The sequence below is a fragment of the Ornithodoros turicata genome, chromosome 7, assembly GCF_037126465.1.
Source record: "Ornithodoros turicata isolate Travis chromosome 7, ASM3712646v1, whole genome shotgun sequence".
NCBI lineage: Eukaryota > Metazoa > Arthropoda > Arachnida > Ixodida > Argasidae > Ornithodoros > Ornithodoros turicata.
The window spans coordinates 30,536,325-30,553,497 of NC_088207.1; the positions used below are offsets into that span (position 1 = coordinate 30,536,325).

Here is a 17,173-nt window from a genome sequence, read left to right on the forward strand (position 1 = left end):
AGGACAGTAGGAACGAGGGGGACATGGGGGGTTGGTGTGCGTCTTGGACATATTTCAGGGGGAACTGTGCCGACATTCGTCTGAAAGTCTGCCAGAAAACCCAGGGAAAACCCTAAACAGCACCGCCGCTGTGGTAGGATTCGAACCTACTACCTCCTAGCCTTCCGCACGACTTTGGTTACCTCCACGCACAGTGCGTGTCACGTCGTCTGGCAACACGGATGCCGCGGAGTTACAGCGTAGGCGGAGTGCTGCGGATCATTCGCGCAAGCACAGAGTTCGCAGTCGTACCGGAGATGATGCAGACGCGCTGGCTGAAAATTAGGAACCTATGCGGCGTGTGATGAAGCGTGCCGCCGTTACGCTCAGACAGATGCTCAGAAATACGCACCAAAGAGTACGGCGACTTCGACAAGAAGTGAACGTGTTTGCAGGCGAAGCCCGCGTTTTTGCACGGGGCCCATAGCAACCCGTGGCCGGGTTTGACGTTGCACCGCACGCAAATCATGTCCACTCAATAGTGCGGGGACTGCTCTTCGTCTGCTGCAATGCTATAGCATATCGTACGCGTTTGGCTGTGCACCAAAGAGTACAGTGATTTTTGTTGCTTATCCATTTGGAATAGCCCAGGAGTGAGTAAAGTATTTGCACTGAAAATTGTAGATAGGCCAGAGCTTATTCTCGAAGGGGACATCGGTTCATTACTGCGACAGAGTATAGGCAGAGTTTTAATAGAGAGCACATCGAAAGGTGTTCACGATATCGCATCCAAAAACACGTTAAGCCTATACACTAGCTTCCGTGCACAGCGGTTAGGTTTATCGCTTTTCATGTGAAGACTGGGAGGTGACGCGGGTTCGAATCCTCGCACCGGCAATCCTATCGGAAGTGTACCCGCAGACCTTCCAGACGAATGGCGGCACAGTTCACCCCAGAAGTCGTCCCAGGACGCATACCAGCCCCCTTGTCCCCCATTCCTTCCCCGCTCCACCAACCTTTCCGTGTATTTTAACTCTACATATCTCCCCATTCCTTTCTGCTGTCCTCTCTCCACCTGTCCACGTCTGTACGCCGCTCATAGCGACAGTTGCTTCGCGGCGCTGACACGGAATTAAACAAACGCTAAGCCTATCGCACAATTTATCAGAAGTGTACAACAATGCCTTGCTGGGCGATGGTTTGACAGCCTCGTTTCAAACGAAAAATATCTCACGAAGAATGTTTGATACGAACACCGTTGAACCAAGTCATCTACAAGAACCAAACTAACATGAAAATTTTGAAATTGATTTTACATTTGCCGCTGCACCGCCATGCAATACCTTCGTAGATAACACGGGCGCATAAGGTGATGTGTTTTTCGCGCTCTGCCCACAGAAAAGTTATGGTAAAAAAGCATCAGGCACTTCACGTTATCGTTATTGCCATAGCTTTTCAGCTGACAGTATTTGTGTGAGTGTGTGTCCGTGACATCTTTCGAATCGTCGAAACATTGCGCTAATATGTTCATATTCCTGCGGTTGCTTGTCAGAAGCATACCTTTGTCTCCCTTTTATATATGTGTACTTTGGAGTCGGCCATGAGGTACGAGAAAAGTCTTATTAAAGTAAGCAAGTAAGTATAACTATTATCTGAAGAAAAGGGGGGATATCTTATTAGAATAATAGTGATAAAGCACTACGTACTAATTTCACTCATGCTTCCTATGCACACATCCTTGCCAGCCCTAGTGTAAACACGGCATGCGGTACCAGTTATACCTGCATGCTCGAGTAGAGAGAAAAAAATATCGACACTGCATAGTCCTTCATACTGACTAATAAGGCAGAGCAAAAAAATATGAAGGAATTAAGCAGCCCGTCGGCGACCTTGGGTAGATTGGCGCCGTAGGTGGACACACCGATCTCAGCAGGCAGAAATGTGCACACATATGGTTCCGTAACGCCCATCGCTTCATCGATAACCTATATAAATCACTTCTGGCTATGCTATGCAAACTAGATATAGGTGCGAAGTGCACATCAGAAGGAGCAATTACAGACGACAGGAAGGTCACATGGCCATGTGCATAGAATCCAAATGAGATGGAGAACTGGAACAACGAAGGTGAACCCACATATTTCATCCGGCGCACAGGAAGCGATATAGAGCAGTCCATGCGTAGAAAGCATGCGAGCAATCCATGTATCCTACTTACTGTGAGAGAGCAGTCGTAGCACTTGGAATCGCTAGAAAATGAAATGAATTATTCAAATCGGAAGAGAGCGACGGAGGCAGCAACGGCAGCAGCAGTCACTGACCTTCCAAAGCAACAAGCCATCTTGGCAAAATATTGGTCCAATATTGGGCTGACATTTTTCATTGGTACAATATTGCGCGAATATGTTGTGCTGCTTGGGTCATACTTCGCCGCCTGTCACGTAAAAGCAACATACATGCTCAACATACATGCTCACATACAATACAAACAGCCTGTCACATGCGCGCGTTTATTGCTCACAATAAAATTTTTCGACTGTCCAAACTATAGTACATTGCGAGGCGTTCACTGCAAAGGTTCCGAAATAATCGGGCTATAAGTGAAACGAGCTTATCCTTTGACGTGGCTGGCACCACATTCACAGATTTGACAGCTTCATTTATATTAACGTCCCCCTTGCATGCTTCCGGACTACTAAATCTTGCTGCTAGAGTGACTGCGGAAACGACTGGTGTAGTTTGAGCAAATGCGTGTTGGCAAAAGACTCAGAAGAACGCATTATAGCAAGACACTCTTCAACTTGCAAGGATAAAGTGCTCTGGTCCAACATTCGTGTTCCATATTTAAGCTCTCTTTTTTTGCACTACAAGTCTTGATCGAATAAAAACACGCGGCTTGTCTGCTGATGCAACGAACCGTAACGACAGCACTGCTGCTGAGAAATTACGAGAACAATTTAAAATTCTGGAAACGCTTCACCGAGCGCAGACTCCCGCTCAACTTACTACTTAACCTCATCAGCAAAGCGCGAACTATCACATACTGAATACGACGTTCCAAATTGATGGTCTACGAATTGCTACTGAAACTGAAGATCCGCTCCCATATACAACACGGAAGTGTCGCTAGTTGTTCTCCGCTTCCGTTCTGCAGCTCGTCCTACTCCCACCTTGTAGTTGTCGATAGGCCCACATCGAAGCAGCGCCGGCAGTGCGGCCGCCAGTGAATTCACAGGCTGCGCCACATTCCGACGCTCCGCGCCCTGCTGCGCCGCGCATAGTCTGCTCCAGTGCGGTAAACGTGGAACGATCTTTCGCCGCTTAGCGCTGCTAGTGAGATTGCGCGCACATCGCACAGAAAATCCCGAGAGGTACCCCAATAATGCTATCGCATTAATAAGAACTCACGATTTTAAAGCATGGCCAGACAGTGATGTTGCTGTGAATGTTGAATGAATTGGATTGGATTGTAAGGAACAACAAGGTTACGTAAATTGCAGGATCCACACCTGGTGCAAACACAACATTTTAGCCCACCAGCGTCCAAGCAATGGCGTTCGGCGAGTGCCGGTGGAGGGAATCGTACCCAAACCTCCATGATTGCCGGTAAGGTGTGCGATCATCCTACTCCGGCCTTTTATCCTTTTCATTATTTTAATGAGCAAACTACTTGTGATTACTCCACATCCGCCGATATAGCGCTCGCGTCCGCATGCCCAGGCCGTGTTCAAGAAGACCCGGACAAGTGTTCACTCTGGCTACATTATCTCTTACATTTTCTTCCATATACTTTCATATTCATGCAAAGACAAATAAACCGTGACATTATTTGATAGTGACGTAAATTGCAGATGATTCGCACGAACACAAGGTTTAAACTTCATCAGCGCACAAGCAATGACCTCAAGGACGGCAGTCCAACGCAGAGTCAGCGGGTACCGGTAGTGAGAATCGAGCCCGCACCTTTGTGATTGCCGGTTAGAACCATTGCACACCTTTTTGGACTCTTCTTCACTTGCCGTCCTTCAGAAAAAGACGTTAATTGAGTGGCTAATTTTCTGATTCAAATTATTAGTCAGTTCAAGATAAAGGCGCTTCTAGAAATAGATTCAGGATAACTTATTTTCCAGAACCCTTCAACAATGTCAACAGCTAATATGACCGCAGATTGTTGGAAGCAGACGGTGCCCGAGTTGAGCTTGTGCCTTAGCCTCTGCCACCCCCCCCCTCCCCGACGTCGACTTTATTTTTTCCTATCCGAGCGACAGTTAGAAACTATAAGGATCCTCGAGTTCCTGGAGGCATATCCTTGAGACAAAAGCGTACCAGAATGCAACGTTAATCCGCGAGTCACGCTGTAAAAGTCACAAAAAGAGAAAACACAAATTACATAAGACATAAAATATGTTCAACATTGCCAGTAGCGAGCGTCGTAATCGCGCAGTAACGGCAGCTATGTCGTCCGTGAATTACATCAATGTCTATGAGGGCAACTAGAGGACGCCACTTTGTTACGCTGGCGAAGGCAACGAAGGCGAGGAAGGCTGGCGAAGGCAGGGAGCTTTCGTATCAACAGAAAATGTGAAACATTCGCAAACACGAAAACCAAAATCACTCCTTCCCGTTTGATACACTAAAATTTAACGTTTCGTGGCATCTGTTTCAAAGAGGCATTAAATCGTTATGAAATGAATCCAGCACGCTTAATCGCTGTGTACACTAAGATGTCTGGCATACAGGAATATATATATGTGACGTAACAAAGAAGAGACCGAACTCACGCTCGTGCGTGGGCAGGAATATTCATTAAACTGATATTGCTCGGGACGGATGTTCCAGTGTTCATCACATATATATACAGGGTGTCTTTTTTTTAGGCGATACAGATTTTTCATAAAAAAACTATAAGAGCAATAGACATGCTGTTTTCACTTCTACCATCTCTGGGCCGGCGGACGTTCTTGGCCATATGTTGCTCAACCGTCAAATCACTAATTACCTAAAAATCGTTAATTAACTTTTTAATTATAACAGCTACGAAGTTGTCCCAATGAGAACATATGTTCCTTTCGGTGACTTGATATCGTAGCCGTTTTCAGAACAAAAATCCGTATGGTAGATATCCGCAAAAAATTCGTGAAGGAACATATTTTTTTCTTTGTTTTCTTCATTGCGCACCTTCCGAGACGCGTCTTTCCTTCACCCCCAATGTGAGATGGTGAAGGAGCCTCATGCGTCGAAGATGCCGTCGCAGTGCCGCCTCATGCGTCGAAGATGAGCTTCAACTTGCGGAAACAAAACAAAAACACATGTATCGGGCGACGCTATCGGAACTGCCCTTATCTTGAGCGGCATTTTCTGTTAATCTTTTTCCAGGACGCGAGAGGCGACCAGTGTGCTCTTTCCCCCTCTCACATTGGGGGTGAAGGAAAGACGGGTCTCCGAAGATGCGCAATGAATAAAATAAAGAAAAAAATGGTGTTCCTTTACGAATTTTTTGCAGACGATCTACCGAACGGATTTTTGTTATGAAAACGGCTACGATATCAGGTCACCGAAAGGAACAGATGTGCTGATTGGGACAACCTCGCAGCTTTTATAATTAAAAAGTTAAAAGTTAAGTTAAGTGTCTTCGTTAATTAACGATTTTTAGGTAATTAGTGATTTGACGGTTGAGCAACATATGGCCAAGAACGTCCCCCGGTCCAGAGATGATAGAAGTGTGAACAGCATGTCTATAGCCCTTATAGTTTTTTTATGAAAAATCTGTATAGCCTAAAAAAAGACAGTGTATATCAGCTTTAGAGTAGTCACCATATTTTTCTTCCTTGACCTAACCTAATCTTACCGGTTGACTGCGGCGTCATTCATTATGAAAGTTTCACGTCGGAAACACTTCAGTTTGTATTATATGTAGTGTGCCTGATTACAGTATTATTATTATTATACGAGTAATAGCAGGTCCCGTGGAAGACTTATTAGCCTAGGCCCCGCGGACGACTGGGTAGAGTGTCGGCCCTGGCGACGAAGCTCCCAATTTACCCCCATTAAATAAAGTTATTGTTATTCTTATTAAGTAACCGATAAACGAAGCTCTCGCTCATAGTGCTTCCTAAATGCTGATACACCTCATCTCATCATCAGCATCTATCGTTGTTGTTGTTGTTCTCCAATGGTACCAGTCACATGCAGTGTTGGGGGTAGCTCGTTACTGAAATTGAGCTACTTTTTGATCACCTTTCACTTAACTCGTTACTTTTGAGTTCCAGTTACTTCTTGAGGAATGCGTTGTTCTTTTTTGTGACTATTATACCCCTGCCACAGGGGCACGCAAAATGGCATTAAGTGCTAGTGAGTTGTTGTGATGTCATGCGTGCTGTGCCACACGGACAGTTTTAGCAGTATTTTCTGCTTACTAGGGTTCGTCACAACTCATTCGCCCATGAAATGCCCTTTCTCGCTCCCACTGTTAGCGCAGGGTAACGCTTTCTACTGTACAACCCAATGTGATGTGATAAATTTGAGCATTCTCAAACATCTTTTGACGAAAGCAGTCCCAAGTTCCCAAGTTGTTAGAAACTTTCATCGACAACAGCAAAAACACTTAGGTGCCGCTTGTACTGCTTGTTTTCGGTTCGGCCCATGAGAACTGCTCCACATGAAGACACACATGACATCATTATGTTTCGGAATATTACAAGCATTTTTGACATGTTTCCCTGGGTATGCGAAGTAAAATTTCAAGTTTTCCTTTTTCCTTTCAAGTTTCCTTTTCCAGTTCAATTTGTTCAATTCTGGTCGTCAAATAACACGAACTGCGTCCCTCCTTTATAGTAAGCTGACAGTTATGATCTCGTCTTACTCTGCTCTCTTGTTTCAGCTTTTTATTCGGAGACTCATGTGCTGTTCATCATCATGTTGTGTATTTCTAATGACGGAGGACACTCTGTAGTATAGACAAATGCCACACTTGGCACGGTCCTACAAGATAAGTGAAGATGTTTGGCAACTCATCCAGCTTAAACATCCTGTTCGTTAAAAATGTCAGCTTAAAATCCGTTGTAGAAGTTTACTAGGGCTTCAAAATCATCAATTGCAAACGTAAGAATTTGATTGCATTGGATTTAAAATATAATATAGGGTTAATAACATTGGTGATTGTGGTTCCACAGGTTTGGAGCCGACCACTGCAGCTCACTTGTATCGCTAAAGGCCAGTGGTACTGGCTGAGGAGACACGTACGGTTAAGGCTTCTTTCATGACATTGCAGAGTGATACAATTTGGATGCATCAGAACAATTATAAAACGTCTTACACCACCCGTTGTGATGTCAAGGTGAACTAATTACACGAGGGCAACTTAGTGTAACGAGTTCCCTTTCTCGAGCAACTTCATCACCTCTGCAGCATATGCATGCGCGCAACAAAGGTATCCTCATCGCATCTATACATATTCATAAAAGGTCACCCGGGCGGAAGCAACGGATGCTGCTGCTTTTCTTTTTTAACTCCCGTCCAGCGAACTGCCCCTCCAGTACACTGCGCCCTTCGGCGCTTGACCTTGCCATCTACAGAAGGGTGTGGAGGGGCTGCATGCCACACTCGAACTTTTTTTTTCTTTTTCTTATGTTATGGTCTTCCCTGGGTGTGCGGATCATAAGGCCATTGTAAGCGAATGGTTGATCACGTGGCACAGCAGCAATCAGACATGGTATAAAAGTGGAGTACGTTGGCTGACAGATCACCGACTCATTTCCACCGACTCATTTCCACCAGACGGATTATCATGAAGGTGGGCTTCGCCCTGTACTAAGCCTTGCGCCGCCCTAAACATGGACGTATGACTTACATGGCTTGATGTGTTTCAGGTCTTCGTGTTCCTCTCCCTCGTCGCCATTGCCCGCGCTGGCTACCTTGGTGCCCCAGCCGCCGTGGTTGCTGCTGAGGCTGGTCATTCCAACAGCCACCGCTCTCAGGACGTAAGAGCCCATGCATGCATTGTAAAAAGTGCACGTTAAAAACAGACCGCATCAGAAATTATGCGACAGAAATGTCTCCAAGGAACAGCGTATACAAAAATAACCGTTACATGTGGTGTAAGCGATAACAGTCGTTGAATCAAGAGTAAAAATATCCAATATACGCGTGCCACCAAATCCTGACAAACGTGATTTTAACAATGATGGTGCCATATATTATGGTAGATTACTTTCTTCAAAAAGTCATCTCGCAGCACAAACATAGACCAAGACACGTGTGCTCTAGCATTTAGCTCCTGTCCGCATTAAAATGAAAGAATATAAAACGTGCCCAGTGGAATATAGACCATTTTGTGTCGCGAGAAATTCATTAACTGTTTTGAGAGATTCAAGTACTATGTAAAAAAATTATGTGAGCCAGTGTGCAGGCAAACAGTAAGCCATTTGCGAACAAACGTCAGGGGGAAGATAGAAAAAACGTAGAGCATAATACAGTGAATCCGTCAAATTTGGAACGACATGACGTCTCCTTTGCACAGCTTGGTGGCAGGGTAGAAGTTCCGTAGACGCGCCGCCTCCCAAGATTTCGGCACACGGTAAATGAATCCACTGTCCAATCAGTGGCGGCGCTCATCGTCAGAACTGTCTTTTCGTTTTCCTTTGCGAGTCTACGTCTCATGCTTTCTAGATCTCAGACAGTATATACGAAGTATGATATAGAGACCACAGGTACAAAAGAAGATTTCGCATGCTTTTAAACCACATCGATTAAAACTCTTCGCATTATGATGGCACCAATACTTCGTTGCGATGGGGGAGTACGTGGTATATGACCTCCGCTGAGAGGGACGAAAGAAAGAAGGGCAATGAATCCGTTGCCCATCCTGTGTCACTGTGCCCACCAGCAGTTCCTTGCAGTTATTCATGCTTCTGCATTCCAAAATGAGTTTGTACCGAACTGCAGAGCTGTTATTCAGCTGTTGTGTTCACTCCGGCAAGAGCTGTACTGCACAGGACTGTTGATTCCCACCAAGGCGTAAACAACTCGTACAATACTCACTGCAAAACGAAGCTGTAAATGTTGTTCTCCCACTCTCCGTGACTGAATACTATTTTACCTGCGTAGCTCGCTGGCAACTACAACTTCGGCTACAACGAAGCACACACCACAGGTGGCTCTTTCCGCCACGAATCTGGTGACGCTTTCGGCAACAAGGTCGGCTCCTACGGTCTCACCGACGCTGATGGTCGCGTCCGCGTTGTGAAGTACGTCGCCGATGGTCTTGGCTTCCGTGCTTCCGTTGCCACCAACGAGCCAGGAACTGCACCATCCACTCCAGCTGCCGCTGGCTACAACGCCCCAGTCGTTGCCCCAGCTGCCCCAGTTGCTGTTGCCGCTGCTCCAGTGGCTGCCGTCGCCACCGCCCCAGTGGCTGCTTACGCTGCTGCCCCAGTCACTGCCTACGCTGCCCCAGTCGCTGCTTACGCTGCCCCAGTCGCTGCTGCTCACGTCTACGGCCCAGCTGCCTATGCCGCCCCAGCTGTGTACGGCAAGGCACTTGCCCACGGCGCTGCCTACGGTCTCGGCTACGGCGTTCATGCCAAGCACTTCTTCTAAGAAGCAAGGACGTAGATTATTTAAATGTTCTCTAGGTTTTGTGTTCTTCGTTCTGCGAACTGTACCTGTCTTGTAAGGCGCGAAAAAGCAATGTTGTTTCGCGCCTACAGGAAGCATATCCGCGTTGTTGTACCCCGTTTACTTCGTAAAGTACAACGGCCCCTCTTGGCCTTGTGACATTTTCGATGCCAGACTTCGAAATCACGGCTCTTGTGACGTACCTTCTTGAATGTGTCTCTACCTCTTTGAAATGTGTCTTCCGCCTGTATGTGTGTGTGACGTCGTTAATAAATGAATGAAAGGCTGTATTTGACCCAAAATACTTAAAATCAACTTGGATCAATACGGTACAGCAATATATACTGGGAAGATGCGCAGAACACATAACGGGACAGTATTCAAAGTTCCTTCTATGGGACCATTGTCCCATAGAAGGAACCTTGAATACTGCTCTCCTCTTGCGTGAGCCGGGCTATCGGCATTATATCCTCAGTAGCGGAGTAGTAATCCTACTACATTTTAAATTAGGCACGTAAAAAGGTATTTCGGGTACGTAGGGGCGATCATTTTGGTTACCGCTATGCTCTTCACGACAGAAATGGAGAACGGGAGACGCAGAGAGAGAGAGAAAGCGAGACACTTACAACAACAACATAGATGAATGGATGATGATGATGATGATGATGATGTGGGATGTTTCTTCTCCTCATTTGTTTCTTAGTTATTTGCCATTCAGGTAGATATATCTAGCGACCTTCTTCGATTCCAAAACACACTATAATTTGATCATGATCAAGGCGAGTGGCACATCAAGTTCTAGTAGGCACACTATTACACTAGTTAGCACGTAACCCTTCCGGAGCTTCAGGATTGTTCGCATGGGGGAGGGTGTAAAGGGTGCTACGAAGCAAGACGAAGTGTCTACAGCTGTGTCGACACATGAAGTGGCTACCATTGGCTGGCCAATCGTGAGCGACGACGTGGACAGAAGCTTCGACAAAAGCACGGAACATCGGCCTGGACGGGGGTTCTGGAACGAGCCTACAGGACTGTAAGGCTCGACGCTGACTAGTGGTTTGGGTGGGACTGAGGACTTAACAATCCTACTTTGTGTTTTGGCTACAGGGGTCCGTCCATTGCTTCAATCGTTCGTTTGTTTTACTGGGGGTATCCCGATATGCCACCGTTAAGAATCCACCGTTTAAAATCCCATATGTTCAAAATCCCAAGCGGCGCTAGCGTATACCGTTGTGCGCGTGCCCAGCTGTTGGGAGCCCCCAAGCACCTGGTGAACTGCCGAAACACAAACCTAAACTAAACTAAACAAACATAACCTAACCAAATTCGAAACATTTCTGCTGCTCTGATGTGGGCGCATGGTTAGCGTAACGGTCGCCAAAAACCTGGCTTTTATTCACGACTATGATTTCTGCCAACGTCAAAACCACGCAGTACTGCGAGGTTTGTCAGCAATATGTATTATTCCACACTATCATTCCACCGTTCTTCATATTAAATCTTTACTTTAGAAATCTGGGATTTTGAACATCTGCATGGGATTTTAAACGGCGGATTCTTAAAGATGGGTATCGTGGCATTCCCGTTCGCATGATGTAGGCACGTACAAAGAGCAATCTCCCATTGGGAGCGTTTCCACCAACGATGACCAATCTCTGGTTGGAAGCGTTGTTATCCGGTACGTAAGAAAGAGTTTCTGTGATGTAAAGGGTACTACCTGTATACGTAGTTCTCCTACTTGATGAGGATACATATATATACGGTAAGCTTACAAAACACAATATAAAAAATCATTTCTGTAGCAGAACCATGCCAGCCTCATATGCATGCACCATACTGCATTTCTTATCCAAACGGACGATGTGACGCATGAATATCGTCTCTCACACCGCACATCATCAACGTCGGCTGAGCTATATGCTATGCTGTTGTTTCTGCGTAAGACATCGTGTGACGATCCGCGGACATGGGTCGTTTACTCAGATTTAAAGGCTGCTCTTCAAAGTATAGCCAACATGGGGATACGTGGCTCGCTCGCCCCAGTCGTCACTGATATATTACATCAAGTTCAGCGTCTAAGCGATCACGGTCATCATATATCCCTGCAGTGGTCCCCGGTCACTGTGGTTTGAGCGGAAACGAAGAGGCCGACAGAGCGGCAACGGCTGCCCAACAGTCTCGGACGGTTGTACCAATAGTGTTGTCAAAAGGAGACAGGAGATCACTTCTGGTTGAGCTCATCCAGTCACTAGCTCGCCAGCAGTGGAGTAGGGACATCACTGACAGGTCTATCATGTATTCGGTGGGTCCAACTTTGTCCTTTTCAGTTCCAGACTGCTTACCACGCTATTTTACGTCCCTCCTGCACAGCCTTCGTCTAAAATGTAGCCTTCACTCCCCAATTCAAGTACCGGATCGGATACTGTGACAGCTGCCTATGCTCCAAATGTGGCGTCGTAGCGAATATTGAGCACGTCCTAACAGAATGTGAGCTCTACGAAACGGAGAGGCGGCAACTCTGTGCTCAGTTGAGTACTGCTAGTCGGCAGACGTTCAACCTGGCTGCAATTCTTGGCCCATGTCAGAGCCACGTTCAACACCGTCAATGTCTTCTGATGTTCTTAGAGTTCCTCTTGTCTACCGGTTTGCTCCAGACCCCGTAGACTTCTACTCTGTATCTCAACGACTATTGGTGCTTCTTTCATGTTTTTTTTTCTTCACTTTCCTTTTTGTGGCGTGGCGTAGGGCAGCCAGTGGTGGAGAGCTCAATTGTTGTGTTTGAACATAACTTCATTCTCATACCTCACATCTAATGTCTCGCGTGTAATGGGGTATAGTGCTTTCCAGTGTGGCGAATCACCCCAGGTCATAGCCACGATTTATTTGTTGTTGTTGTCCGCAAATCAGTTGATTTGTGGACAACAAATCAAAATTACTTTTGAATCAAAATTACTTGGTTCACGGTCAAATCCAGCCCAGCAACGCTCTGCACTGGAAACACCCTTCTGTACGATGCAGGACTTCGGTCCTCATGCTCATCACCACCAAAATTACCGTGAGAAATGTGTGTGTGTGAGGGGGGAGGAGGATAATGTTGGGGCTTCGAGCGAGCACTGGGGGTAGAGTATCACTTGTGGTGATGAAACTCCCCAATCATCTTCATCAAAATAAAGTCGTTGCTGTGGTAGTACAGGGTGTCCAAGTAGTTGTTGTTGTGAACCACGTACGTATGAGGTATTTGTTTGTAAACAAGGCGGGTTGTTGTATATCCGGGGGGCGCTCTACAACTTCCTGTTTACACATTCTGGCGCAATACCTAACATTTGAAATTATACGAAGTGGGGCGAGTACTATGTAGGAAGTCTCATTAGTTCAAGTAAATTTTTTTAAACAGTTATAGAAATTACGTGGAACATCCTGGGCCCTGGTTTAAGAACCACGACAAGGATTACGACTGGTATAAAATCAAAAGAAAATCTGTAAAAACCTTCGCACATCGATGCGGTGGCCAAGTTCTTGTAAGCCACTTCTCCTAGGGTACCCTATCCTTAATAGAACTATCCCAGCCTTTAGTCATGCTGTCCCACTCACAGAGGGACTGAGGGACAGAGGGACACAGTTGCGTGTAGTAGTCCATGCTGTCTGTGATAGTCACACATCCCCGTCTTAACTTGAAGAAACGAGTGGAGGATATTTATGAACTGGGGAATCATCGAAATATGCTAGGAAGGGAGTTGCCTCAGGACAGAAGCCGCCGATATTTCGAACAGAGACTGTTCTTCTTCTGGGCGAAATATGCTAGATTTCCATAATGAGAAAAGCCTAAGTCTGGGCTCAAGCAGAGGGACAGGACCAACACACTCAGGCTATACATAATATGGACTTTGTCCACCATCTGGTGCTACAACCTTTGTGCTACCTTTGCACCATCATAAACTGTCTACAGCGGCAAGCAAAGACTATAATGACACCCTATAGGAACACGCCATGGTCATAATGATAATTCGTATTTTTTTCTGTGGATCTGCGGATTAATTTTGGCCATCTGAAGGTATCTTTAACCTGAACCGAAATCACAGTACACGACACACCGTATCTAACGTCCATCGCGGAAGACGACGTGTGCAGGCGTTTCGTGCCCTGCCCCAAGCTACCAGCGTCTTCGGGCGAGATCGAGTCCCGCAGCCTTGAAATCACACACTAGGCGGAGACACTACATGATCAGAATGGCTATACATATCTTGGTGGGAAACAGTAATATAATTACAGATGGCATGGCTACATTTCACAATAGTGGCTACCGCCCTAGGCCATCATGAGCGGTCGAGGGCCCAAGAGTGCTCGGATATGCCAGATCTGCCACGCCTACCCCATACTGAAATGAATTTTGACTTTCTGCGGAATTCTTCTCGAGCTCTTTTCCTTTTCACTCACTCTTTTTCTTTTTTACTGGTGGAGGAGGATGGAGGGGATGGGTGAATGGGGCTTTGTCAACGGAAAAAATAAACGGTATAAAATCATAATTCATTGGTGGGAAACTAAGAGGCAAAAATGGGGAAAGTTTAGAACTCGCAAGTGAATAAGATAAGTATTTAAAGAGATTGAAAAATTTAAATAATTTATTTTACTAAAGAACAAGCTTTCGGACGGAGTCCGTCCTTCATCAGGTGCGATACATTGAACACTTGGTATAGATATATTTATACTAATATGCATCAGAGAAAGGGGAGAGAGAAGGTGGTGGGGAGGAAATACAAATTCTTATTAGAGAGGACTGATGTCGCGGGAAAAAAATACAAAAGAAGCGATAGGAGTGTATCGGAGACAAAAACTGTTGAGAGATATCAGGTGAACGAACACGGCAATGGTGCTTGAACGACACAACAGCTATTGAACTGACTTTGAAAACAGCTTATCCTTGTTGGCTAGCAGCATTTCAAGCTCGTCAAATCACCATAATATTTTTTCTCTCTAAAAAAAGTCTCCTTTCAAATACTTATTTCAATTTATTTATCAGACATAACCTAACCTATACCTGCAATACAAGTTGGGTACTTGTGTAGCTGATGAAAAATCACTGGACGGAAGTACTTAGTAAGATAAAATAATACGTGTGAAATGTGCTTCATGTAAAGTGCAGGTGCTCACAAACGTTCCCAAAGTAATAGCCGTTCGTGGTACTTTAATTGTTCTCCAACACTGCCCGTCCGACCTCACTCGCCTTCCTAATATGCCAGCGTAATGTGCCTGCGTTGCATGTCAGTTCTGCATTCAGTTCCTCCTTTGAACATATTAGTGGACGCATGCGAGCAGGACTATTGCACACATTACCTGAAACTCGCACACTGCATCGGTGGGTCTGTGAAAAAAAGAAAGACAGAGAGAGACAGATATTCACCATGGTGTGCACAACCTCAAACTAAATATAGCGCATGCAGTGTACCCTAAATGACAAGTCCTGGAAAGCGCGGTAATTTGCAAGTCTCGTCACAACTACAGTCGCTTTCGAATTTGGGCTCCGTATAAGACAATAAGGAAGAGGAAGAATGTGACACACACAGCAGTATTCATAACGTGGGCACACGCACCTTTAAGAAATGAGAAAGGTGAACTTGGCTGTCAGAAACTGTCAAGCTCCCCACCGTTGGGCTTCAACAACGCCTCAGGAAGGAATGTACGCGAGTAAGCATAGCAGATTAACCTAAATTACTATTTAAACCTGTGCTTTTGCCTCTAATGGAAGATACTGGTAGCGAGTGCTATAGTTCTTATCCCCGTCGTTTCTCGTCTGTGTGTAAATATTTTCCACGCGATTTCCTCCCTGTATGTAGCAACAAGTCGAAAGAATAGTCCTTCATAAATCACTCACAGCAACTGGGTACAGTATAGCCTGTGGCGAAGAAACACACCACCCATCATCATCAAAATAAAATGTCATGCGAAGCAGAACAACTTTTACTTCCGGATTGCGATCTTCAGTACAATTGAATGAGCACCATGTCCATATAAAGGACAACATTGTTTTCCTTTGCGGCATTACACTCGCATTGATTTGACTGATGTAACCTTCAGGCCGTGCAGAAGTTGGATGTGGCTTCTCTTGACGATGGACCAGGCACGTTCGTGACAATGCCCTTCACTGCCTAACCTCGCCATCCGCAAAAGGGCGTGGAAGGGCAACTGGTTTCTTAATACGAGCGCCATTTTTCTTCCTTATGAATGTTCGTGATCGGCCTCTTTTACAATCAAGCGATCAATTACATATTTCGTCACGTGGTACACCGGTAACTCGCCCAGTATAAAAGGTTGCAACGTTTCCCATCAACTTCACACTTTGAGTATCACAACTCGGATAACAATGAAGGTACGTACTGACATGGAATATGGAGACATCGTGAACCCCAGTAACGGACACACTTGGATTAGGCCGCAAAGCGCACAAATGCTCCAGTGTTGCTTTCGCTGAAATGGCGTTATAGGTACCCTGATTTTCTACACGTACAGGTCTTCGTCTTCCTCGCCCTCGTCGCCGTTGCCCGCGCTGGCTATCTTGGCGCCCCAGCCGCCGCCGTTGTTGCTGCTGAAACCGGCCACTCCAACAGCCACCGTGCTCAGGATGTAAGCTCATATTTCAGCCTTTCCACTTCGCATATAGCCGAGGAAACTGGTTCACGTATCAGTGTTGAGACGAGTACTATTGTATTAGTAAACGAGACACATCTTTCATCTTTCTAATTTCTTGCCATTGTCACAGCTCGCTGGCAACTACAACTTCGGCTACAACGAGGTGCACACCAGCGGTGGATCTTCCCGCCACGAGACTGGTGACGCTTTCGGCAACAAGGTTGGCTCCTACAGTCTCCGCGACGCCGATGGCCGCGTCCGTGTTGTGAAGTACGTCGCTGACGCCGCTGGTTTCCGTGCCTCCGTTGCCACCAACGAGCCAGGAACCGCCCCATCCACCCCAGCTGCCGCTGGCTACAACGCCCCAGTCGTTGCCCCAGCTCCAGTCGCTGCCTACGCTGCCCCAGTTGCTGCCGTCGCCACTGCCCCAGTCGCTGCTTACGCTGCTCCAGTAGCTGCTTACGCTGCCCCAGTCGCTAGGGCTTACGCTGCCCCAGTTGCCGCTTACGCTGCCCCAGTCGCTAGGGCTTACGCTGCCCCAGTTGCCGCCGCCGCTCACGTTTACGGCCCAGCTGTTGCTGGCTACGGTGCCTACGGTGCCTACGCTGCCCCAGCCGTCTACGGCAAGGCTCTTGCTCACGGCGCTGCCTACGGCCTCGGATACGGTGCTCACGCCAAGCACTTCTTCTAAATGGAAAAACCATTGGACTGAATTAGGCTATTTATAATTTCATGTTCGGGTTGAGCTGCATTCTCCCACATACGTGTTGTTTTGTATAGTGTAAAGGTCTGTTGGAATTATTCTTGCAGGTTTGCCCAGTCTTGTCATACTGCCGTCTCCTTCTCCCACAACTATATGTAGCTGTGGATGCATGTGCGTTTCCTGCTTTTTGTGTGTTGTTGCGAATAAAAATGACACGTAAACAAATATTAATCCTTGTCGCTCTCTCTTCTG

General features: G+C 46.3%; 1 protein-coding gene across 1 annotated transcript; it reads left to right on the top strand.

Moving 5' to 3' along the window:
* The first annotated feature begins 7,765 nt into the window (after positions 1-7,765).
* On the top strand, positions 7,766-16,910 carry LOC135400562 (fibroin heavy chain-like). The gene is made up of 5 exons (XM_064632397.1): positions 7,766-7,771; positions 7,848-7,958; positions 9,085-9,563; positions 16,074-16,212; positions 16,349-16,910. The coding sequence occupies exons 1-5, from the start codon at positions 7,766-7,768 to the stop codon at positions 16,907-16,909; spliced, it is 1,296 nt and encodes a 431-aa protein (XP_064488467.1). The 3' UTR covers position 16,910.
* The last annotated feature ends 263 nt before the right edge of the window (positions 16,911-17,173 follow it).

What these genes read in the sequence shown, in the direction of transcription:
- LOC135400562 (XM_064632397.1), top strand. An exon ending in GGCTACGGCGTTCATGCCAA is followed by an intron (nt 9,564 to 16,073) that starts GCACTTCTTCTA and finishes ATGGCGTTATAG; the next exon opens with GTACCCTGATTTTCTACACG. An exon ending in ACAGCCACCGTGCTCAGGAT is followed by an intron (nt 16,213 to 16,348) that starts GTAAGCTCATAT and finishes CCATTGTCACAG; the next exon opens with CTCGCTGGCAACTACAACTT.